A 24762-nucleotide genomic window follows, 5' to 3' on the forward strand; every position below is an offset into this window, starting at 1 on the left:
GTGGCCCAGTGGAAAGCATGCAGTATATATTTCCAACTTTGAGAAACCAGTCAAATTTCTTCAGCAACTTTCAGCTTTCTCTTGAAGTCACAACTGCTAAGTTTGTGATGGTCATCTTGCGTCCTCTCTGATTAGCCTTCAGTTCCTTTGAAGAGAGCAGGGCGAGTAAAAACAAGCCAGTACAGCTGACTGCACATCTTGTACAGACATCAAGCAACCACAAGATTTTTTTTTTGTTTTTGACAATGAAGGATACAGTTTTTATAAAAACAGTCAACTTTCATTCATCATCTTCACAAAAAGCCCCCTTTTTTGTGCTTCGATGTATGATGGTATCGGTTTTATACATTCCTGGGCTGCCTACATACATTGTTGTTGTTTTTTTTTCTTTTTTAATGGAGTGCTCAGATTTCTCTCTCCACCATGATACAGTATAGGCACTGTGCTAGACAATGTCAAGGGCACAAAGAACATTAAATAAAAAAAAGACAACTTGGTTATCAATCTCAATTATAATCCAAACAAAGAAAGAAAAACTCCATAGAGGTTAAGTTTGTCTATTAGAATTAAATTATCTTAAAACAAATCAATCAAATTAGTAAAAATGAATATGTTGCTTTATTGTGACTGAAATCAATTGGATTGTAAATGATGGTTTCACCATCATCTGCATGATAAAACTGCGATTGGTAATGAAGAGAGATCGAGAGAGGTTTGACTCTGAATAAAAAAGTAGTCAGCTCGTCTTATAGCAGTTGGCAGTGAGTGATCTGAAATTTTTGTTTCGTTTTTTTTGCTGTCGTGATGTCACGATACAGAGCAGCACATACACAGTCCCACTGACTACTGCTAACTACTTTTAGGAACAGGGATCAAAAACTAGAGATATTTCCTTTCATCATGCCCGATGCCGAGCCCATTGAGTGAGTAGCAGGGCTACAAGCTTTCCAGTCCAGCGCAGCATTATAATCCTGCTGTCGCTTTAAGTCTTTTCTTTCTTTCTGTCCATCTAGTGAAGGAGAAGCACCGGTCTCCAAACCATCACAGGAATATCTTCTCATCTTAAATATATTTATATATATTTCTTGCATTGATTTGCATTGGGTTTTCATTGTTTCAGTGTCACAATACCTGCAGTCTCTGCCTTGTCAAGAGGCTGTGCGCTGAAATGCAGGTCCACTGAAAAATGATAACAATTAAAAAAGACTAAAAAAGAGAAAATAAAAAAATTAACAGAGTTTGTCTCCCCTGCAGGTTAGTGGTCCATGTTTTCTGGGTTGGGGGAGGGTGGGTGAAGCATAGCAACTCCCACTGATGGTATGTTGTCGAATCAGACACAGCTCTCCCTGGTCTTGTTGTCTGTGAGGAAAGTGTTAAGCTGGGAAATGTCCACTACCACAGCGTCCAGTTTGTTCAGATGGGCCTCTTTCAAATGGTCCTCATCACTTTGGTCCTTGGCGAAATTTACAAACACCTGCGAGAAGGGAAACAAGATGAGGGACAAATTAGCATGAAGGAGAAATTAGACTCAGCCTAAACTAAAGTCACAATCCAATTATAGTGAGATCCAGAGGTGGAAAGTAACAAAATACACTTACTCACGTTACTGTTTTGAGTAGTTTTGTTGTGTATATTGTATTTTTCAAGTAGTTTTTAAAATCGGTAATTTAAATTGTACTCGATTAAGTTTTGAGAGAAATATTGTATTTCGCTACATTACAAATCCCATCCGTTACGGAGTACAAAAAAAAAAACTTTGGCTAACAAAAACAGCATCTAGGCTGCCTACCAGGCGCCAAGTCTTTCTGTAGGAGATTGAGAACGAGATGGAGGTGGATGAGGCGAGCGACGACGGTTCAGAGACTGTTTCAGTAGAAATGCTACCTGAAACATCGAATCCTGCTGCCCAAATCAATGAAAATCCTTGGCCTCATTTGAAAGACTGTTGTAAGAATTTCTCCCATCTAGCGGTGAAATTGTATATGACAACCAACTGAATATTACTTTCTAGCCCTTCCCAATCCGAGCGCATTTCAACTCCTACGGTGGCTAAACCCAAAATTAGCTCTTAGTATCTCCTTTGTTTAAACGCAGCTGTTCTAGCCACTCCAAAATTAACTTTGGTCTTGTTGCTTTGCCTGTCGCGTTGTCGTTTTAATTCTGTTTTGCTTCCCTGGCGAGTAATCTCCCCCTCGCATTCGTCACGGTGCCACTGAGTTTAAAAGCGCGAAAGGCGGAGATATCTCCCTCTCTGGCTAATGCATTTTAAAGATGGAGGCGCTACATGGCGGCCGTCATTCGAGCGACTCGCTCGTATGTATTCTGAATGATTCTGAATGGCAGATTCTACGCTTACGAGAATACTTTGATTAGTTGGTGGAAGTAATTACACATGAATGAGCACATATTTGTGAAAGAACAAAGGGGATTTTGCTAAGAATCAACTCAAAAAATTACACAATGTAGGTTTAAATTCAAGAGGGCCAAAGTATCATCATGCAATGCCAGATGTGCCTGAACTGGCAGCATTCAATAACTCCACATCTAATCTGCGGAAGCATGTGTTGGTAAGTATTTGTGCATTGGCACTTCAAACAAAGTTTTCAGGACTAATAGCAAATTGCCAATTAGCAAAACATGTTTCGTGGCATTGCTAATTTTTGTCCAGCACTAGCAACCTGATTGTTTGAAAACATTTTATAGGATGGTGTGAACTAAAATTGCACATTATACCTTTCTAAGGGTCTTAAATGTCATGTGTGACATGTGTTATGTTGTTATTACATGTGTATACATTTGTATACATGTTTATACATTTGTATAGATTTTTCTTTAAATAAAAACAAAATAGTTTTGGATTTATGACCCCTTGTCCTATTTTCACTACATGGGAAAGATCCCCCCTGCACCGTTTATTTATTTTTATTTAACTAAGTAACTTTTACTTAAAGTACATTTTAAATGAACTACTTATTACTTTTACTTGAATAATTTTTTTCAGATAGATAATTTCACATGTACTTGAGTAATATTTCATCAAAGTATTGGTACTTTTACTTGAGTACAATATTTTAGTATTTTTTCCACCTCTGGTGAGAGCCGTGGGTGCACTTCCTTACTTGGTCTAAAGTAGTCTGTGAGACGGAGTAGTCCTCTATGCTGAGGGCCTCCTTGTTCTGTGAGAGCAGGGAGAAGATGCGGGCGAGGGAGGTGAGGGAGGTGGGCAGCTGGTACTGCAGCATGTTGCGGTGTTTCTCCTTCAGTGTGCTGCCAGGCAGCTCCCGCTCGATGAACTCCATCGCCGGCCGAAGGTCTGGGTCTGGGCCAGCCACCCGCAGGATGATGGTGTAGCCATCACCGAACCTGTTAAGAATGCAACGGAGCACATTTCACTCAAATGAACTGTTTAAGTTAGGGTTCTTCAAAAGGGGGTCCGGGACACCTAGGGGGGTCCTCAGAGTCAATGCAGGGGGGCCTCGAAATATTGTTAATTTTTGAAAGAAATTTAGTTTTTTTTTTTTTAAGTCTTAACATGAATCCAACATATTATTAGGAAATATAAATCCCCACTGCTGACTGGCCTATAGTCAAGGTAGTCACTAAGGCCATCCACAGAGGTGTGCCACATGTATGTTAAACATTATTTATAAAATCAACCCAACAATTATTAGGCTATTTGAAAAGCTTAGTATTCTATGCAAAAAAAAAAAGGTATATATAAAGGCTTTAGACTGCCCTACAAGTTATTGTAGGCCTAATTTAAACTTCATTTTATAAAACATATGTAATAGGGGGTCCCTGCTGCGTCTCTCTTTCAGTTAACTGGTCCTTGGCTTAAAAAGCGTTAAAGACCCCTGGTTTAAGTGACAACCTAGGGGAAAACTGTTATTCTTTCAGTTCTTATATGTGTGAGCTTTTGTGAAATACTATTCTGGCATGGGTTCGCACCTGTTTTTGAGGTGCTGCACACTGCCCAGACACCGGAACCTGCCGTTGACCATGATGGCCATTCTGGTGCAAAGTGCCTCACACTCCTCCATGCTGCAAAAACACACAAGAACACACCAGGATGAGGTTAGTCATGTTGAGGTAAATATGTAAATAAAAAAAAAACAACTGTATAGTTCGGTTAATTGAATAGATATAATTCAGACGCCAAGTCCAACCTGTGAGAGGTCAGGACTACAGATCGTCCCTCTTTGATGATGCTCAGGATTGCGTTCCACAGAGCACGACGTGCTTTAGGATCCATGCCTGTGGTTGGTTCATCCTGTAAACAAGAAACAACAAATACTCAGCTGCTGCTACAAGGTACTGTTAAAAACACAATCCACTGTCTTCAGGAACTTCTTGGTCACCCAATTCAGAAGTATTTTGTGAATGTTCGAAGATGTTCTACTGACCAGAAAGACTACAGGTGGTCCTCCTATGAGAGCGATGGCAGTAGACAGCTTCCTCATGTTTCCTCCACTGTAGCTACCTGCTGACTTGTCCACATATTTGACCAAGCCCAGCTTCCGGATGCCCCACTCTGCTACCTAGTGGACAGGATAAGGTTTTCATGAGGATCAACCATTTTCTTTTTCTTTTTGCACATACATAAAGACTGATGATGATATAGTCAGTTTGTTCATTTGTATAGACCGATTTCCCAAATAATGCCTCAGTGGACTACAAAAATAGACAAAACAAGAAGTCTGACTTACATAATAAAATACCAATACAACAGGACCAATACAACATGTCATACTAAATACAGTAGGCCCATGTATGTGTGTTCATGTATTTTGTTTGTTGCTGACCTCACAGACTTCCTTCTCAGGCACACCTCTCAGGATGGCGTAAAACTCGAGGTGCTCTCTGCCGGTCAGCAGGTCGTTGATGGCATCAAACTGAGGACAGTAGCCCATGTTCTGATGCACCTCATGTATCTCTGTAGTTACACTGGAGTGAGATAAACATATAAAGAAGAGTATAATTAATTTTTATAGAAAGCAACAACATTTTTTTTTTTACATATTTTAAACAAAATGTTGCCTTGTATCACATCTTTTCTCACAAAAGAAAGAAAGCTGATTTAATTCACAGTGCAAATCAGATTGTTTCATAGAGTTTCGTTTGATTAGATCAGTGATGCTAAGAATATATTATTGTGACTACTATTTCTTGCCAGCTAGGCAGGCTAAATAAACTAGCGGAATAATGGAAAGATCGGATGTATTGTATGTTTTGAGGTATGATGTGTCTTACCTCTTGCCAGCCAGGAAGGCCTCTCCACCGGTGACCAGAGAGTCTCCCGTCAGCATTTTAAAGGTGCTGGTTTTCCCTGCGCCATTCACTCCCAGCAAACCAAAGCACTGCAGGAAAAGTGGGACAACGTCAACATCGGGACACAATATGTTTATTTTTCACAGGAATACTATAGAGTGTCTTATCTTTATCTTGCACATTTGTTGTATCGGCTGATCATGCTGTATCATCCTCTTGCAAAAATAATTTTCACAAACTGTTTATCTGTAGGCTACTGAAGAAAGCTTAGAATAATGTTTGTATAGCTTGTCTGTATCGTACCTCTCCAGGGGGGATGCCAACACACAGCCGGTCCACTGCTGGCTTCTGTTTCCTCTTGTAAATCTTGGTGAGCTGTCTGAGCTCCAGGATGTCTGACTGTCCTCCTCCGCTCAGGATCCTCTGTCGCTCTCTGGCCACATCCTCATCTTCTTCCCCAATAGGCTTCAGATGACTGGTGGACGACCTGGAAGGGCCACAGGCAACACAGGGAGGAGAGGTCACATTCAGTCCTTCACCCAGAAGGGAATTCAAATCGCTATTTTGTTGTGAAGTCTTAGTTATGCATACAGTGTTATAAGGAAAACTCTGGAGGGGTGTTTTTGTCTCATTTAAGTTGAACTTAGTGAGTTACATTCTGACAGATCACATGTGTATTGAAGGTTTCACCCACCTGGCCTTGAAGAAGAAGTGGTACTGAATAAGGATGGTGATCCCGAAGAAGATTACGCCCTCTATGGCCATTGCAAACAGGTTCTTTCCCACCATGTCCCAGGCCAGAGGGGAGCGGAATCGGTTTTCCCCTGCAGAAAGCCAACCAGAACCAGAGAACATTTAAAGACGCTTAGAAAATGTACATTTACTTCCCTTGCCAAAAACAAATAAGGATACATTTTGTATCAAACACAGTTTGTAAAAGAGGTCTGCTGTAATTACCAAATCTCTCCAGAGCGTCGGCCATTGCCTGATTCTTCACCATGTCGATCAGTCCTCTGCCCAGACAGAAGTGAGGGAAGATGAGGAACACGTTCTTCAGGATGTCGTTGATGCCACCGACTTCCTTAAATAGGAATAAAGTAAATATATAACAGTTAATATTCAATCATGAGAGGTAAAGCATCCAATCAATCAATCTACTGCTACTCTTAACTATCTGAATCAATATGACTTGGAGACATTATTTACATTGCTTCCAAACAGCTCCAGGACAAATGTGGAGACGCTGCCGTTGATTCCTATCAGGATGTTGACGCTGGTCAAAACCACGTAGGCAGTGCTGGGGATCTTAAAGAAGAACGAGGCTGGGTACATCAGAGGGGTGATCGACCATCTGGAAAAGAGATACAAAGATCATTTTAGATGAGGGGAGGTTAGAGAATTAGAAAAAATAAAGAAAAGTATTGCCAAAACAACTTGAGTGTGTGTCAAATTTACCCGTAGAGCAGCAGCAGCAGCGCCAGCACAGGCAGATTGGTGGAGGAGACATAGGCGTCTTGTTGGAAACAAATGAAGATAATGATGACCAGTGTGGCCGGGACGATGTAGTTGCACTGTGAGAAAGGAAGAGGGTGAAAAAAGGGCTTCAGTTAATTTGATCATGAAAATAACTGCATTATGTTTTTTGTTTTATTTGGACTTTGCTCTCATGATATTTAATATAGTTTGGAGGGGAGCCAATGGGTCCAGCTCGACTGAAATATCTTACCATATCCCAGACAAAGTTGGCCAGCCAATAGAGCAAAGGCTGCACTCCGCTGATGAACTGCAAGTGTTTAGCCTTGTTCACTCTCTCCTGGATGAGGAAAACAACAAAACTGGCAGGGACAAAGGACATGGCGAAGATCACGCATATGGAAACCAGCACATCTACTGATGTCGTCATCCTGAGAGAGGGAGAACAGAGTGACAGAAGAAGTGAGAATGATAAGTGATGTGTCTTAGAAGATCAAAGTGATCGTTTTTTTTTAAGTGTACCCCCGTATTAACAGTAATACTCACAATGCGACCTGTGACAGCTGCTCCTTGGTGAGGTTGAGCGGATGATTGGAGGCAGTAATGCCAAACTTTGTAGGGTCTTGGCCAGCTTGCAGACTTGCCCGCAAGATGCCGTTGTTCAAGACATTGAGAAAAGAACCGATGCTGTGCCAGCCCTTGTTGTTGAACCAGATCTGGAAATAAGAGAGAAAGACAAATGATACAAATGAAGAGTATACACAGTATATTGTAATTCATGAATAGAACAGCAACAACAAAAACAAAGGGGCAAGAGGTTTATCAGCAGTGTGGAGTTAAAGCCGTGCATCTTATAATCTACCGCAAAGCAGAAATCAATTAGTATGCAATCAAACCCCACAATAGGAATAGAGTGAATGAAGCATATTGTGTCTATGTTGAAGAATTTGGCGAGGGAAGCTTGAAGGAAACCTACAGAGCCACGTGTTGTTGTATAACCACTGGCGTGTGTGTGTGTGTGTGTGTGTGTGTGTGCATGCTAACCTTGACGTTATTCTTAGTGTCCAATCCTTGGATAAAATTGGAGAGACTGCTAAAGAAACGATCCGCTGCAGTTCCCTAGAGGGTGGGAGAGGCAGAGAGAGAGAGAGAGAAAGAGGGTGGGAGAAGGAGAACGTCTTCTTTAGGACATGGGTAACCTGAAACTGTTCAAACAGGCAGTAATACAAGTCTATCCAGTCTAGCTCCAATACAGCTGTAATTATTAAAAACATAAACATGTGGAAATGAGTCGCTGTATACAGCAGTTAGTGTCTTACCCTGACTAACTGAACCCACAGTAGTAAGATTTACCACATTAGTGTTTTCTTGCGCATTAGTTATGCAGTTTGAAAAAACAATACTGTAAGGAAATAGCTTACTCTCTCAAGATGGAAACGTCTCTTCAGTTGAATGATCGCATCATCAATTTCATCTGTGTGGGACATAAGCTGAGAACTCATGGCGCCCAACGAGAAGCCACCGTATCTGTTTAGAGAACAATCATTTTTAGGCCAGGCCGCTTTATTTGTATAGCAGATTTCAGCAACAATTCAAAGTGATTTACATACAACATTAAAGAGCAGTTAAAAACATCTGTTAAAGAGAATATAAACACAGCTCAAATAGAATAAGACGGGTATGAAATACAAGAGTACAAGTTACAGTGCAGTGTAAGAAATGAACAACTTAAAAGTCTTCGGCATTGATTTTTTTTTTTATATCAGCGAAGGACACAGCAGAGAGGCACTCAGGTCAATATTATATCGACCAATAAGCTTAAGATGGATCATGTCTGATGATGTACCTGAACTCGTTGACCAAAATCTTGTTCTTCAGACTGAAAGAGAAAAAGAAAACATGACTCAAAGTCAGTAAAAGATAACAACAAAGCATGAATTAGAACTAATTTGAGTGTGTCACACAAATGTAAGGCAAGTGTTACCTCTTGCCAATGATCTGAGCGTAGGTTTTAACAATATAGTCTGAGATGTTCCTGCCAGTCAAATTCTGAAGTGTGTCTTGGTCGCTGATCTTCATCTACACAGACAAAACATTGAATTAACATTATTTAGTGCGCGTATTTGGTCTTTACCTTTGTAATTTTTGGATTGATTATCACTTTAGTTTTGACTTTCTAATTGTTTGGTGTCACCAACCTGTGGTGGTTGAAGTCCCCCAGCGCCAGCAGGACACTCCGGAAGCATCCTCTTGCGTCCTCCACAGCTGCACTCACACATGGGAGAGGGATTCTCCATGGACCAGTTGCCATTGGCGAACATGTCCTTCACACTTTGAGAGACTTCCGGGACCGACCACTCATCTTTAACTGCTGTGCAGGGAGTGTCCCTGGAGCACAGAAATAGACGCGTTTTTATTTAACTCCAAATCTCCATTTTATGTGCCTGTGCAGACTACCATATTTGTGTTTTTACTAAAACTGCATGCAGAGCTACTGTAGATCTACAGTTTGTATTTTTATATTGCGAAATGTATGTTCATTTTTCTTCTCAAAACTCACTGTATGGTTTGTCCTTCCATGCAGTGTGTTCCAAATCCTGGGTTTTCTGTCAGAGCTCCCAGTATTTTGTTGATGTGAGGGTTCTCAGGCATGTCATTACTACAAAGACACAGAAAACCCATTGCCTTTAATATTACATAGCATTTATTAACTGTCTTAATGTGGAAATACACAAACAAATCATCACAAACAAATGATGTTTAACTATCAGCTCAAATGAATTATGATGTACAGCCGCTATGATGTTAAGACTGAAGACAGGTTCAAACATCGGGACATGTCTACTAATAAAAGATTGACATTTAAAATAGCTTTATCATCAATTTATGACACCACAACTCTTTGAAACCTGTATTTTGAGTTTCACAGTTACTTCACAATAGCTGTGGGTAAAATAAATGTCCTTAAAACTGTGTTCAGTTCAGATTTATTTAGAAAATTTCCTTTTTTTGTTTCTTTTGAAAGAGAATGCTTTGATTAAGGTGAATTGAGGATTAAAAAGTGCTTTGACAAAAAAATATAAAAAATGTATAGAATGAGCAGAAATATCTTTTTTGTACAAGAGCTATTAGAGATATTGATGACAAAGAGAAAAATGCTATTTTTCCAGACAGAAAGAACAATATCTCACCTGATGAAGGTAAACTGTTCTCCATACATGCTGTGATCCAGAACCAGACTTGGGTACTTTCCAAACGGAGGGACAATCAGACTGAACACCAGGGCAATACACACAAACACAGCCGGAAGAACAATCTGAAAAACAACAATACAATGATTTATTATAACAAACACGCATGGAAACTGACACACCTCAGAACTATTGCTTCATTCTAAGAGGCATGGTTGATGCAACGGAGAAAGATCTACATTGACTACCTGTATATTTACAGTACGTGAATATGAAAATAGCATCATTGTACCTGAGCAAAGAAGCCTTTCCTGGAGCGCCGAGCGTAGAGGAACCGTTTCCAGAGTAGCGCAACAAACTGCTGTCTCTTCAGACTCCAGCCTTTGACCTGGTATGAGCCTTTGCCATCTGTTCCACTGAGCCAGTCGGTCTCACGGGATTCTGGACACAGACAACCCGATACACATGAGCAAACTTGTCTGTGTCCTGATTTAGTAATATTCCTAATAAGTTGTTAGTAAGAACGTTGCAGCATAAATGCAGTTCTTTAAACAAGGAGAAACTTTTTCTCCATAAAAAAAACCATACGTTTCCTAATTTTCTATGTGGCGAAATACAACTTGGTGCAAAGACAACAAAGAGCAAAAGCAATGATAGCAACAAAACCATTGCTATCATTGCACTGCATGCTGGGTAGTGCAGTTCTACCTGGGTCACCTTCAGAGTCGTTGAAATCAAAGTCATCCTCAGTGAAGGGCTTCAGACAACTCTGGTGGTCTCCAAATGCATGATGGCGACGAATCCTGGTTGGCACGACTCCATCTGCAGCCACACAAGGGTCAAGATGGTCATTTAAACTATTCAAGTCTTCTGTTTTGTTTAAAGATCACTCCCGCAATTTTCCAATAACCTAAAACCAATTACTGATTCTACTAATATATTTCCAAAACATGGGCGTGTTAGGTGTGGAAATGCAGTGAAACTTCAAAATGCATCATGGATCTCACCTGATAGCTCAACAGCATCCACTCCACTGTCCTCAGCCACTTTCAAGAAAATCTGCAGAGTTGGAAGACACGCGATTAAAACATTGACAGAAGCATGTAAACAATAAATAAAACAGAACATTTAAAAAAAGCCATCCACACAAAGTATGTTTTACATGAATTTTATTCTACTTTTGTACTATGAAAGGCCAACTAAGACGAGACAAAAAGGTGTGTAAGCTCTTTCTGCTCCTTACCTCCTCCAGGGTGGTATCAGATATTCCATAGCTAGATATTCCCAGGTCGGTGAGTCGGTCATCTAGCTCGTGGAAGAGCTCTACAAAGGCTCCATCTTTAGCTGACTGGTAGGGCAAGACATAGGTGATTTCGTGGCCAAGGTCCTCAACCAGGCGAGCCTCGTGGACGTGCTTGAATATCAAGTTGGAGATGAGGGACACATCTGTGGGGAAGAAATTGGTAGAAAGAGGTTGGTGAGAGGGAATGATAAAACATTAACATCTAATATGCCTTGGAAAGTTAATTTCAAAGGAATAGATGTGTCACCCTTTAAAGTAGCCTATTCAGTTCTTACCAATAGTGGTGGTTTCACTCTCTGGTTCACTACCAAGACCGGCATCTGAACTGCTCTCTGATACACTGTCCTCCTGAACCGAAGACAAAGAGGGTAAACAGTTAAGTTTTTTTTTTTTTTAAATCTCTTTAACAACACTGAAAGTGAGACTACATATATTGTATCTGTTAAGAACACATGTTCTTTGTAACATCTCTCTTACCTTCCCGGCCTTCTTGCTGTAGGAGACGGTGCTGGCAGAATTCCTGCAGGACTGAAGTGTCAAGTCGTAGTCTCTCTTGACCAGGGTCAGGTAGTAGCCCGTGCCGAGATGGGTCTTCAGGAAGAGCGAGGAGCCTACGCAGCACAGCTTGCCGTGGGAAATGATGGCGATGCGGTCACCCAGGATGTCAGCCTCGTCCATGTGATGAGTGGAAAGGATGATGGTGCGGCCTGACAGAGGAACAGAGGGACAAACACATTAAGCTTACAAACTACAGAATTACATATAAAGTCACAGAACATTTTATTTTAATTTAATCTTTATTTGACAGGGACAGTGCATATTAATAAACTAGCCAAAAGGCTAGATTTTATCTGCAGTCCCTGGCCACATGTTACAATAGGCTCCCTAAAAAGCAACGATAGGCATCATAACATGAGCACAACATTAAAAATACAAATATAAATACATGTGCAATAGATAAAATCACATTACATTCTTGTCTTGTCTACATTTCAGTGTAGTTTAAAAAAAACAGCAACATCAACATAATTAGATACATCTATAGGCTATATAAACCAGACATACAAAATTAATATAAAAAATATTAAAACAACACTATGTAACTTTTAGCCCTACACGTTGGAATGGAACTACAACTCGCGCTACCCGACGCGAGTTGTAGTTCCAATGAGACAACCTGTAAGGGGACCGTCCCCCTACAGGTTGTCTCTTGGAACTACAGCTGCAGCTAAAAGTTACATAGTGTTGCTTTAATATTAATTATTTAAAAAGAATGAATAACTACTGTTATTGACTAAGCACCAACAATCAGTTGTATTTACCTGGTCTGTATTTAAGCAGCAGGTCCCAGATGCCCCTGCGTGCGTATGGATCGACCCCGGCAGTAGGTTCATCCAGGATCACAACCTTGGAGCCCCCGACAAAAGCCAGGGCCACTGACAGCTTCCTCTGCATCCCTCCTACAAAGACAAAATGAAGAAAAAGTCAGTATGACTAATGTAAAACATCTCTGATATTACTTGTGTATAGACTAAAAGGTAAAAAACAAACAAAATTTAAATAACTGACCAGACAGCGTGCTGGTGAGAGACTTTCGTTTGTGAGGCAGTCCGACATCGTTCAAAATTTGCTCTGTCTCAGCCTTCACCTTCTCCTCCGGCAGTCCCTTCAGACGGGCGTAGAACCAGATGTGTTCCTCTACCGTCAGCCTGGGTTACAGCAAACCAAGAAATCACACAATTGCCAAAACACAAGAGGGCAAGTGTGCAAAGAATTCAGTTCTTGATGCTGAATACGTACATGCTGAAAAGTACGTTGTGCTGGGGACAGACGCCCAGATTCTGCCGGACAGCGCTGAGTTCACTGCGGATGTCCTTGCCGTGGATATAGGCTGTGCCAGATGTGGGTGGAAACAATCCCGTCAGTATTGACCTATCAGAAAGCAAGCAGGAACACAACAGTCACCATCAATTGCCATCTCAACTGAGTAGATTTAAAAAATCTTTTAACTAGTTTCAGATGCTCAGCTCGGTTAAATTTAGGATTATTGTAGAATCCCTGCAGAGAACATGTGTATCATCTTACATAGTTGTGGTCTTGCCAGCTCCATTGTGACCGAGGAAGGAGGTTATTTGTCCCTTATAGAACCTCAGGGACAGTCCGTCTACAGCCAGCTTTTTTCCATGGCTGTAGACCTTCACCAGATTCTCGATGTAAACACCGGGCTCGATGTGGCTCGGCTCCTCCTCAATACACACAGCTGAGGACGAGGACAAAAGCATTTTAGCAATAACATAAAAGGAGGTTTGATAAGATACATAGAGGTAGGGATCATCCATCTGCACTTTAAAGACTTCTTCTGAGAAAATATTTCACTAAAAGCGACAATTCAATATTGAACCTCATCTCTAGCTACCTGAATGAGGGACATCGTGTTTAAAAAGCCTGCAGTTCTTTACAATGTTCTCTGTGCCTCTGGGGCTCAGCTGGCCACAGCTGCAAAATATGAGTGCTTTGTTGATATTTATTTAGTTTCTTTTCCGTTTGAATGAAGTGTGCTTTATGATGAGTAAACAGGGTAATTATTCTAGTCTTGCTTGGTGAAAGAGACAAGAGAACTTGCATTCTTAGTCAATATAGCACACACTCTGGATTTGTTTTCTCAGTGGATTACATATACCATTAATACTGATTGGACATCCAAATTAAAGGTGGCAAATTTTCCCTTAATGGTTTATTTACTGAAAATTCCTCCCTAAAGAAACTATGACAAAATAAATAATGATAATAATGATAATGATTTGTACCTTCAGCGTTGCCCTTCTTTGACAGAGGGGTGGAGATGTTGTTATTCTCTTTCTCTCCACACCAGTACGACTTAGTGAAAGGGAAATACCAAGGCCTGGGGATCCCATACTGACCTGGAAAAGAGTGAATTGTTTTGTTATTACTACTGTCCACCAAAACAACCCTAACTATTATAATGTACATCATTGATTTAGCACTTTATGGGGAAAAAAATAATACAATTGTAAACCATATCCATGACTCACCAGGGAACACATTTTCGATGTACCAGGTCATTATTCCGTAGAGCACAGCGTCAAACAGCATGAGGCTGATAGAGGTGGTCAGGTTGTAACTGTCTTCCTCCAGAGGGCTGGCCAGCAGGTTCGACCACTGGATACCCACTCCTTGCTCCTCAAACAGGGCAAAGTACTCACAGCCAAAACCAAAAGCCACCGGAGACAGCAGACTCTGTGAGAAGAATAGAAAAGCCAGAGTTTAGCTCTCATAACAAAAGACTGAGTATTCATGTCTGTATTCAAATGTGTATTATTCAATTTCTTCTACACACCACTATAAGTTTTGCTCCAAAGCCCACGTAGTCCTGCCAGGCAACACACAGCACGTAGGGCAGATAGAGCGTGAAGTATATAATGCCACCGCAGGCGGCTGCCAAGTTGGCACGAGAGAACAGGGTACTGATGAGGAAACACTGCATGATGGTAACAATGCCGAAGGATCCAAGGAAAAGAAACACCACGCCTGGGTCACTGTAAGGCAGCAGGCTTCCCATCTGAGAAGTGTAGAAAGGGGGGAAGAGATAGAAAATGAAATAGTTTCCTTGTTACAGCAGTATGATATAACTTGTTTTCCACAATTTGATGACATTTCTAGAAGATCCACAGAAGTCCTCTGTGATCATGGAAAAACAGAGTGACTATCGAGTTAAATGTTGAGTATAAACATGATGAATGTGATTATGTTCACTTGTTTTCTATAATTTGCTGACATTCCTGCATGATGACAAAATGTATTTAATGCATGTGTGTGTGTGTGTGTGTGTCTGTGGCAACACCAACCTTCAACAACATCACCAACAAGCCGGCGCTGATCAGGAGCGGGATTAGACTGCTGATGAACCAGCTGAGCCACAGGGTGCCGTTGTTCAGTCCCATGATCCTCATGGTCTCTCTGAGCCGGGCCTCCTTCTCGTACACCACGCCCTTGATGATGATGGCTACCGAGTACATCCATGCCAGGGTCATGAAGAGAGGCATTGACCGACTCATCACCCGCAGGAAACTGAAAAAAGTGAACAAAATTAGTTACACACATTTTAGACTAACTGTACAGTTAAACATGCAAATATTACTTTGTTCACTTACATGTCATCGACATAGCAGGGGTAGGGCATCTGCTGAATGTAGATGCCTATCTTCTCTTTGGTGCCAGTGATGGCTCTGATGATTCCACGCTCAATGATGTCCTGCAGGTAAGAAAATCCGCCCCAGACGTACCGAAGGTCCTCAAAGGGGTCTGCCCTGGGACCGGGGTCCCAATAGCTGCAAAGCAAGATGAAAATCAGTAAAGCTCATAAAAAACATAGGAATTTGCAAAGGGTTCTGCAATTAAATAACACTTGGGGCGCAGCTTCTTACCCATCTTTAATCTTGTTTGTCCTCTCCACATTATCAATGTCCATGCGTATCTTATAGTTTACGTTGGGAGGCAAGTCAGCGCTGCTGCTATGGGTGATGTCAGGAAACACAATTCCAGCCCAGAACTTCTGGTTGTTCAGAAGACCCATGGACTTGTTGACCAGCCTCTCCTCGTTAGCTACTGGCTCCAGCTTGTCCAGGTTCACACACTGAAAAGGAAAAGAGAGGGGTTATGACATATTTTACTATGACAGTTTGACTAGGAATGAAGATGCATTTGCATGAGGTGTTTCTTGGGTCTAAATGGTGTATGACGGTCTGTGTCACCTAGTTAAAGAAGGATGGAACAAGAAAACATGCCTGAAATTACAGCTTTGCAGAAGTAAAATAGTCTCACGATTTATCTCGAACAGCTGAATGTCCTATTTGCAATTTGTTCTAATAAATAGCATCTCCTAAGTACGTTAAATGTTAATGTAAAATTGTCTTAATGGTAAGCTTCTCATTATAATAATCAGAACCCTACCAGGGTGTCGGACATTTCACAGCTCCAAACAAACTAACCCACAAAAATCATAAAAATTCCTGCTTACAAAAATGACATGCTTACCTCACAAACACCACTGACAAGCTGATAATTACAATGAACCCTATACCCTATTACTCAAACTCATGTGTCTCGGTTGGTCACTGAGTAACCACACCAGAGTTGTTTGGCTGATTTGTTGAGACCTCCTACAGATTAGCCTCTCACATAGCTGGCGTAACCTGATTTATACCTTGTTGCCTCATACTGTGTGAGAAGCCAATGAGTTCAGAAAGCATAAAAACAATATGTGTGAGCACCCCTAATACTGCAGGTATTACAGACATGTATGTTCGTATAAGGCCTTGACATAGTTTTTGGCGCAAGAAATGTCAGTTTACACAAGTTCTGATCTCCTCTAAGGTTGAGACACAGTAGGTCAGTGAGTTGTTTGCAGTGTTGCTAGTTAAATAATATGTGATACCTAATGTACCTTAAGTTTAAAATTCCCTCTTTTTTAAATTAGTATTGTGTTTATGCATTTTATTGCATTATCCACATTCGTAAGAGGCGTGGAGGAGACTAAGGGGAGTCTAAGGGCAGGAGGTGGATTTAAACCCACAATAATCATTTATCAATTGTTTGCATCATCAGTCTATAGAATGGAAAAAAATGTTACTTATTTAGCTCATCTTAACATTATATATCAGAGGTCCATCACAAGGCTATTAGTTCACATTTACTACTGAACTGTAATGTTTATTTTATAGACATCCCACTGAAGAAATTTCCTGACACAGATAAGTAAAACGTTAAAAACATTAAAATTCACGAGAGCACGAACATTGATTAACATTTGGCAGGAGTTTAGGGTCTGTTTTTTATGACTTAAGCTTGGCTTGGCTCTGGCATACTGACCCAATACGCAGAGACAGGGAGCAGTGACACACTGATTTGATTTGGTGAGGAAAGGAAGGGGAAAGAACATTTGATTTCAAGGCTTTAATAGTTGTGCCTGGATCTAAATGCAGTTAAAAGTGCATTAAAAAACAACGGAAGATTTTATAATGTGATGACCTTTTTGGGCAATTAGTATTTAACCTACAGTATTTCCCCACTAGGTTTTCTGTGCATCTTGACCGAAATGGCAGATACTGGATAACAGCTATTTTACAGGCACAACCTAAGAATATGGATTTATTGGCACTGTCCCTGAAAACAAGGACTGCTACGCAGCAATATCATTTCACACGTCTGCAGACTGGACTTGTAATTGAACGTTTTAGTTGCGTGTGTTGGGGTGATGCATACTGCGCTAACACACAAACCTCCATGAAGCGTGAGATGGTCTGTATGGCATGGTCAGTTTCGTTGAAGACGTCTCTCCAGGTATAGGCCGATCCTGCAGGTCTTTGGTCCTCTGAGACCTTAGACAGGAAGGCTGACACATCTGACACACGCCACTCAGTCCCACTGAGCTGGGCATTAAAGAACGCGGCACTGGCGTTATTCTGGAGCAGGGTCTGGAAAAAGGAAGGTTTAAATCGTTTATTATAGAGAGTCAATGTACAATTACCGGCTACAAAAACCTAAAATAATGAAAAGGATACAGATAAATATTAACAGGCGGCTCAGAGTCTTCCTGTCATAAGACTTTCATTATTAAGCTAATTATTCTTGCGCCGTAAAATTGTATGTCAACAACAGATACAAAAATAAGCAGTTGAATAATCACTGTATTCCCTCGTGCTTGTTTGGTTTTGTGTCCTTTATTACTGCTGTGTGTTTGTGTGGCTTGTAACCTATTTATATATATAATATTTTTTGTGATCCCTGTTCCAGGCTTTTCTCAAATTCATTATCTCTATTATCACAGCCATTTTCCTTTTTCCCAGACCGAGAAAACTATTGCCTGACGGACAAAGGCTAAAAAGACAGGGACAGCCATCTGATCAAAATCAACGTGAAGCTATTTTGGAGAATCAACATTGGCCACTAGGTGGAAGTGGTGCTTATGCAATTTACATAGGAAGAGTGGAGTTTTGGCAAAAAACTGTGAGAAAAGACAAAAACATTTCTAGCCAGGAAGAGCCATGTTATGAACTATTTCCATCTGACATGACTTTTTTTTTTTTTTAAAAGAAGATGACGATAAATGTTTTATTTCAGTGGAGTGACTGTAATTTCATACCCATTGATCTATACAGATCAAGTAGTCCTGTGTGCAAGAAAACCAACACTTGGTGCGCTTGTCCCAAGTCTTGCTTTGCTTTATGGTTTTAGAATTTATGGTATAGATTTTAATACCACACTGAAAATGCCTCTATGCTTTGTTTTAATTAATCAAGTTTTATGGTAGACTTTAACTCATTGGCCCTTTGGGGTGAATTATCTGTCTGTATATTAGTCTCTCATTTTTGTCGCTCTTACGTTTACCCAAAAGACACCAGCCAGTATGAAAAATTTACTTTTTTTTGCCTCAACCCACAAGAGGTGGAGGATAAACCAATTTTCTAACATTCAGAGTCAGTCAGATGCTCTAATATAGTCAGAACATGGATCCATACTACAGCTGTCTGGGTGGTGACCTCTACAGAAGTTTCCGAAGTTGTATGGTCATTCCTTTGCAAGTCACGTCCGACACATAATTATGATTACGTCACAAAGACGCACAGATTTCTATCTTTAAACCCCTCATGTAAACAGGAAGAAGCCTAAGAACAAGCAACACATATCTACAACAGACAAGTTTTGGGGAAGGCACGGTCGATCTTAGCCATCCCCGACCAACCGCTCTTGGAGGAATTTGTTCTTCTCCCTTCTAGGCGGAGATACAGATTTCCCAGGGTAAAAAGCAATCAACTTAAATTTTCCTTTGTTCAAAATGCAATAAAAACGCCTCATTTGCACTGAACCTTCACTGCCCTGCTCAGCAGCACCTTATCATGGCCTCCATTTAAATGGTTTGAAACTTTAAACGAAAAGATACATACAGATATTTGGTTGTTTTCTGTCATTGTTGTGATATATGTCTCATGTCCTCCTGTATGTCGTGTTTCTGGTTTTGCCCTCTATTGCAAATCAAATTCCCCCTCGAGGGACAATAAAGTTCTGAACTGAACGCAGCTTTAATGTGTGCATGTGTTGGCAGCGTATCCAACTTACCCTGACCATGTCCATTTCCTCGCCATTCTCCATGAAGTTCCAAACTTTGGGCCTCATTTCCTCCCACATCCCTCCGATGTCCCTCAGCACGCCGAACTCCTGGAAGGTCTTATTAACCTGCAACACACACACAAACCCGCTCAGTCTCATTCAATGGGGCTTCATTCATTATTCTGGTGAGGGTTTCCAAAGATGAGAGGGGCCTTTTGATACCTCCTGGATGATTCTCTGTGTGGCTGGAGTATCTGGGGTGTACAGGATCTTGCCCATGAGCAGAGGCTTCAGAGCTCTCCAGATCATCCTGGAAATGGGGCTGGACTCCAGGCTCCGCATCATATTGTTACAATAGGGAGCTGGAAAATAAACACAGAGACATTTTGAGTCTTGAACCTTGTCTGTCTATGAAAAATAAATCTGAAAAAGGTAAAAAAAAAAAAAAAAAAAATAAATAAAAAAAAGAAAGAAGTTGTTTCAGGTAGCTTTGGACACTTACTGGAAGAGTTGTCATAAGCTGAGAAAGGTTCACTCTCGCTGTCGTTGCCATGGTTTCCAAACAGGGCCTTGTAGTTGTTGTCTTCATACCAGTTGAGAGACTTGATTTTGAGGCCGCCTCCCTCAGGGTGTCCACAGACGATACGTGAGACAGCCTGGTACATCTGGTTTGGAGAGTCTGTGGCATTTGCAGTTAGATACAGGATCTCCTTACGCATGTCGTTCCAACTCTTCATACTGGCAAACTGGAGGGACAGACATAGACAGAAATATTAGCATGATGGTGGATGTAAGTACGCAAGTACATGTATCATTCCAAAATCAAGTGTTGATAAGCTGGAGGATGCAAATACAGATATATCTCGTAGACCCATAAAGCACATTTGAGATGACAAATAGCCCTTAAAGAGGCTGTTCTCGATGTTAAGATTAATACATGAAGACATAAGATTAATAAAGCAGCAAACAAATATTTTCTACGTGAAGATATAGTGGAGGAATGGCGTCCTGAGCAGAAAATGAAGTCACACTCCTTTTTAACAAAGGAGAACTGTGCAGAAAATGAGTTTAGTCTGGGAATTCATGGGGATCCATGTCTCAGCTTCTACTAACAGAAAAAGGGCAATCTATAATCTATGACTTTGAGATGTGTCACCACATCTGTGTTCAAACTTGATGTGTACATGCTTCTTCCTTCAGGGAATCTCACATGTCACATATACTGTAACTCAGTGTGAAAAGTGAAATTAATATGTCTACATTTGAAAGGCTATCATCTGTCACAGCAGAAGCAGCTTATATGAACCCTGTGTGTGTGACGCTGTAGGTTTGAAGTTATTAAAAGGTTATCATCTGCACTATGGGTGGTATTCCAGACAGGGAGGTCAAGTGCTGCACTGCGGGGTGGAGACATTTAGCACTTAGCCGTCTGCCTGGCTAAGATAAAAATAACTGCTGTTCCCGGACCTATCTTTCTCCCTGTGTGTGTGTGTGTGTGTGTGTGTGTTTGCATTTCTCTCCAGGAGAGAGGGCAGATAGCATATAATGCAGTATTACTTACATGTTTTCACAATGTTTCTTATTTAGGTATGTATTGTCCTGTATTCACTGGTGTTAATAGGGTTACGTCTCCAGTGTGCAGCTGCTTCTTTCTCAAATACATTCTCAATGCTGAAGGCTTGGGGGCAGTGCAGTACTGCTCCCTTGTTATCACAGTACAACATACTTAGTTCAGTATTGTTGGTAATTTCAGAAACAGGGCAATGCCTGAGCATTTAGTTTTTAATGAATTAAACCTAAGCTATTAAGTCTCCACTGAATATTTTTGATGAAGTAAGATGAGCTAATCTCCACAGGTTTCAATGTTATTCTTCCTCATTAATGCAAAAAGTATGCTTGATTTAGGGAAATCATTTTCTTGTGATTATTGCAAGATTGCAACAAAATGATAATATAAAAAAAATGAAATATGTGGCCATGCTAATCATAACTACAAAACATATTCCTCTAGTTCCCAGAGAAACTGTCCTTGATCGTCTAGCAACATTGTCTATCAAGTCAGTGTGACGTCTGGCTGAAGGGAGCAGGGAGTTCATTTCCATTCACACGGGGGGTTACTCCAGGTCAAGAGACAAGTCGTCACAAGTTCCCTGTTAATGTCTCCAAACTGGTCAAGTGCACATGCAATTATGTCACCAACTCGTGATAGGGAAAGAATGAAAGAAGGGGTTTTGTGTTTTCTGTGCAAGTAAAACATAAAAAGGACATAAGACGATGGGAGCTTTTGTTTCCTAAGAGTGAACTGCAGGAGATTACTTGGGCCTACGATAGGCTTGGGCTCTCTGTGTGAGAAGTGGAGGAAATCACACCTTTCCTGAGGTTGATATGGGAGGAGATCAGAAATAGGTGACAGAAGTGAGACTGAGAAAGAAAGAAAGAAAGAAAGAAAGAAAGAAAGAAAGAAAGAAAGATCATAGGAGTTTGCAGCAGAGCAGGAGGTGGAAACGAGAGCAGAAGAAGTGAGAACAAAGAGAGGTTACTATCGGTCATTCTCCTAATAGGCAAACCTCCTCAAGCTCCACAAGTAGAGCGCTATTATACTGACAATTGTTACTAAGTACAGATTCATTAACATAAAAACACACACATGTGCAACACGTTAAAGGGCGGACACACCATGCATGGCTGTTTCATGACAAATAACACTGTTTTCTCAACTGTGTAATTTCTACAGCACGCAATTCTTATTCTTCCCTGTCAACAAGATATTTAACACTGTCTTCCAACAAAGCGAAAGTGAGACTGACACACACACACACACACACACACACACACACACACACACACACACACACACACACACACACACCTGCACTCCCTGAGCTCATTGTGTATGCGTTTGCTTTGCAGCTAAACATGCAGCCACATAAAACCATCTCCTTCCTTCCTGCTCTTTCACACGCAAAGAACTGGGTGTAATAACGTGTGTGTACATGTGTACATGTGGTACATGTGTGTTGGAATTGGTGCATATATGGGTCTTTCTGTAGGTGGTTTTCTTGTGTGGCTGTCTGTGTGTATGTATGCATTATAAATGCCTTGCGGTGTGCATACTGCACGAATTACATATGTACATGTCAATATGTGTCTTTGTATCTTCACTGCGAGAGGCTAATGTAGCTGCGACAAGAGAGCGAGCGAGCAAGAAAGAGAGAGAGAGAGAGAGAGAGATGACTTACAGAAGCCATATTTTGTTCCTCCTGTTCTCACACACACACACACACACCCACACACACACACACACTTCTAAAGTAATGTGTGTAACCAACTGTGTCTACCAAATATTTGTGTTGATCTGTGCAAGTGAGTATTAATTTGCCTTTGCTTCTTACATCTGAGCATACAAATATGACATGCGGAGTTCCCCAAGGCTCAGTTCTGGGGCCTCTTCTGTTCAACATCTACATGCCACTAGCTCAGATTATGGAAAACAACAAAATAAATTACCATAGTTATGCGGATGACACACAAATTTACATAACCTTATCGCCAGGGAATTATAGCCCAATACAACAACTGAATATGTGCATTGAACAAATTAACGACTGGATGTGCCATAACTTTCTTAAATTAAATGAAGAAAAAACTGAGGTGGTTGTTTTTGGAGCCAAAGAGGAACGATTAAGGGTCAGCACTCAGCTTCAAACGACATTGTTAAAAACAACAGACAAAGCCAGAAATCTTGGTGTAGTCATGGACTCAGACCTGAATTTTAAAAGTCACATTGAGACAATTACAAAATCAGCCTATTATCACCTTAAAAATATATCAAGGGTTAAAGGACTTATGTCTCAGCAGGATTTGGAAAAACTTGTCCATGCTTTTATGTTCAGTAGACTTGACTACTGTAACGGTGTCTTTACAAATCTCCCTAAAAAATCAATCAGACAACTGCAGCTGATTCAGAACGCTGCTGCTCGAGTCCTCACTAAAACCAAGAAAGTGGATCACATCACTCCAGTACTGAAGTCTTTACACTGGCTTCCAGTGCCTCAAAGAATTGATTTAAAAATACTTTTGCTGGTTTACAAATCACTAAATGGTTTAGGGCCAAAATACATTTCTGATCTGCTACTACACTATGACCCACCCAGACCTCTCAGGTCGTCTGGGACAGGTCTACTTGTTGTTCCCAGAGTCAGAACTAAACAGGGGGAAGCAGCGTTCAGTTTTTCTGCTCCACATATCTGGAACAAACTCCCAGAAAACTGCAGGTCCGCTGCAACTCTCAGTTCTTTTAAATCCAGGCTGAAGACATATCTTTTTAATGTTGCCTTTCTTTAAATAACCTATTTTTAACTGCTCTTTCTTTAAAATTCTTATACTGCACTGTACATTTTATTCTTGTCTTTTAATGATCTTAAATTGTTGTTAATTGTTTTAATGCTTTGAAATTGTTTTAATTGTTTTCTAACTGTTTTTAAAGTTTCATGTTTCATGTAAAGCACTTTGAATTACCTTGTTGCTGAAATGTGCTATACAAATAAAGCTGCCTTGCCTTGCCTTGCCTTTGCTGAAAACGCTTTTGTGTGAGTGAGATATGTGTCATTTCCCCTCGAGGGATGACGACCATGTTACAGCAACTTAAGTGAGAAACGCACACAGACAGGCAGCAGAAGAGAACTGTCCCAGAGTTACCTCGTAGTGAATCCTGTGAGGTTACTTAAGTTCAAATTTCCACTCCAGCACACACAGCTATTTAGACCAGAACAGCTCAGGGGCCAATCATAAATGAATTGTTGACATGAAATGATACATTATAACTCTCTAAACCAGTTGTGACCTGAATATTACAAGACTTTAGAGTAGGATTAATTTGTCTTAAGGTAACTAGGGTCCACTACTGCTCTATCTAACAATGTAAACATAGTCAAACAAAAAAGAATAATACACAGCTTACTGTGAAGCAGTAAAACCCCCCCAAAATTGGAAATATTTATAAGTAGCATTTGTGTAAAGCCTTACGTAAAATGACATTTCTTTGTATTCTGACCAAATACACTTGAAATCTCTAAGGCAGTGATCAGGTTTTGGAACAGAGAGGTTACTAGAGTTTAGTTTATTCACACACTCTACCGCTTAGCTAAGCAGCTGCTTAAGCTACTTAGGGCAAACAATACAAAGGCACGAATGAGAAGCATTTTGAATACATTTTTCTAATGAGTTTGCATTTGTTAGGCTTGTAAGGGGAGGAAATTAATTACATTGTTTCCTTAATTACCAATCACTCATGATGAAAGGTTTAGTCAAACTTGTTGTAGATCATTATTAGGAGTATATCTCCACACTGCCAGCCTTGTGAGCTAAACAAAATAATCTACTTACAAACAGAGAAAAGGG

The 24762-nt window shown here is 40.6% G+C and overlaps 1 protein-coding gene across 4 annotated transcripts in view; it reads right to left on the reverse strand.

Annotated features, from left to right (window-relative positions):
* Positions 1-354: 354 nt before the first annotated feature.
* The window catches only part of LOC114547436 (ATP-binding cassette sub-family A member 1), a 43490-nt gene continuing 19082 nt past the window's right edge, over positions 355-24762 (reverse strand). For 3 of the 4 annotated variants that reach the window (XM_028566816.1, XM_028566824.1, XM_028566832.1), the window contains exons 9-49: positions 19865-20108; positions 19585-19724; positions 19372-19488; positions 17535-17729; positions 15681-15889; positions 15408-15584; positions 15102-15324; positions 14594-14815; positions 14289-14493; positions 14043-14156; positions 13321-13495; positions 13036-13167; positions 12805-12944; positions 12558-12695; positions 11713-11942; positions 11511-11583; positions 11176-11378; positions 10940-10991; positions 10641-10754; positions 10225-10373; positions 9933-10057; positions 9302-9400; positions 8940-9129; positions 8726-8820; positions 8588-8620; positions 8163-8268; positions 7786-7860; positions 7288-7457; positions 6995-7172; positions 6724-6839; positions 6475-6619; positions 6226-6349; positions 5963-6092; positions 5572-5755; positions 5251-5357; positions 4803-4944; positions 4404-4538; positions 4167-4270; positions 3949-4041; positions 3120-3363; positions 355-1474 (exon numbers count right to left, since the gene is read on the reverse strand). In XM_028566816.1, coding sequence (XP_028422617.1) covers positions 1331-1474; positions 3120-3363; positions 3949-4041; positions 4167-4270; positions 4404-4538; positions 4803-4944; positions 5251-5357; positions 5572-5755; positions 5963-6092; positions 6226-6349; positions 6475-6619; positions 6724-6839; positions 6995-7172; positions 7288-7457; positions 7786-7860; positions 8163-8268; positions 8588-8620; positions 8726-8820; positions 8940-9129; positions 9302-9400; positions 9933-10057; positions 10225-10373; positions 10641-10754; positions 10940-10991; positions 11176-11378; positions 11511-11583; positions 11713-11942; positions 12558-12695; positions 12805-12944; positions 13036-13167; positions 13321-13495; positions 14043-14156; positions 14289-14493; positions 14594-14815; positions 15102-15324; positions 15408-15584; positions 15681-15889; positions 17535-17729; positions 19372-19488; positions 19585-19724; positions 19865-20108 — 5991 coding nt within the window. In that variant the 3' untranslated portion in view covers positions 355-1330. The remainder of the gene's footprint in view (positions 1475-3119; positions 3364-3948; positions 4042-4166; positions 4271-4403; positions 4539-4802; positions 4945-5250; positions 5358-5571; positions 5756-5962; positions 6093-6225; positions 6350-6474; positions 6620-6723; positions 6840-6994; positions 7173-7287; positions 7458-7785; positions 7861-8162; positions 8269-8587; positions 8621-8725; positions 8821-8939; positions 9130-9301; positions 9401-9932; positions 10058-10224; positions 10374-10640; positions 10755-10939; positions 10992-11175; positions 11379-11510; positions 11584-11712; positions 11943-12557; positions 12696-12804; positions 12945-13035; positions 13168-13320; positions 13496-14042; positions 14157-14288; positions 14494-14593; positions 14816-15101; positions 15325-15407; positions 15585-15680; positions 15890-17534; positions 17730-19371; positions 19489-19584; positions 19725-19864; positions 20109-24762) is intronic. The other variant, XM_028566838.1, reaches the window with a different exon arrangement.

This window comes from Perca flavescens, chromosome 2 (genome assembly GCF_004354835.1).
Source record: "Perca flavescens isolate YP-PL-M2 chromosome 2, PFLA_1.0, whole genome shotgun sequence".
In the NCBI taxonomy this organism is placed as follows: Eukaryota; Metazoa; Chordata; class Actinopteri; order Perciformes; family Percidae; genus Perca; species Perca flavescens.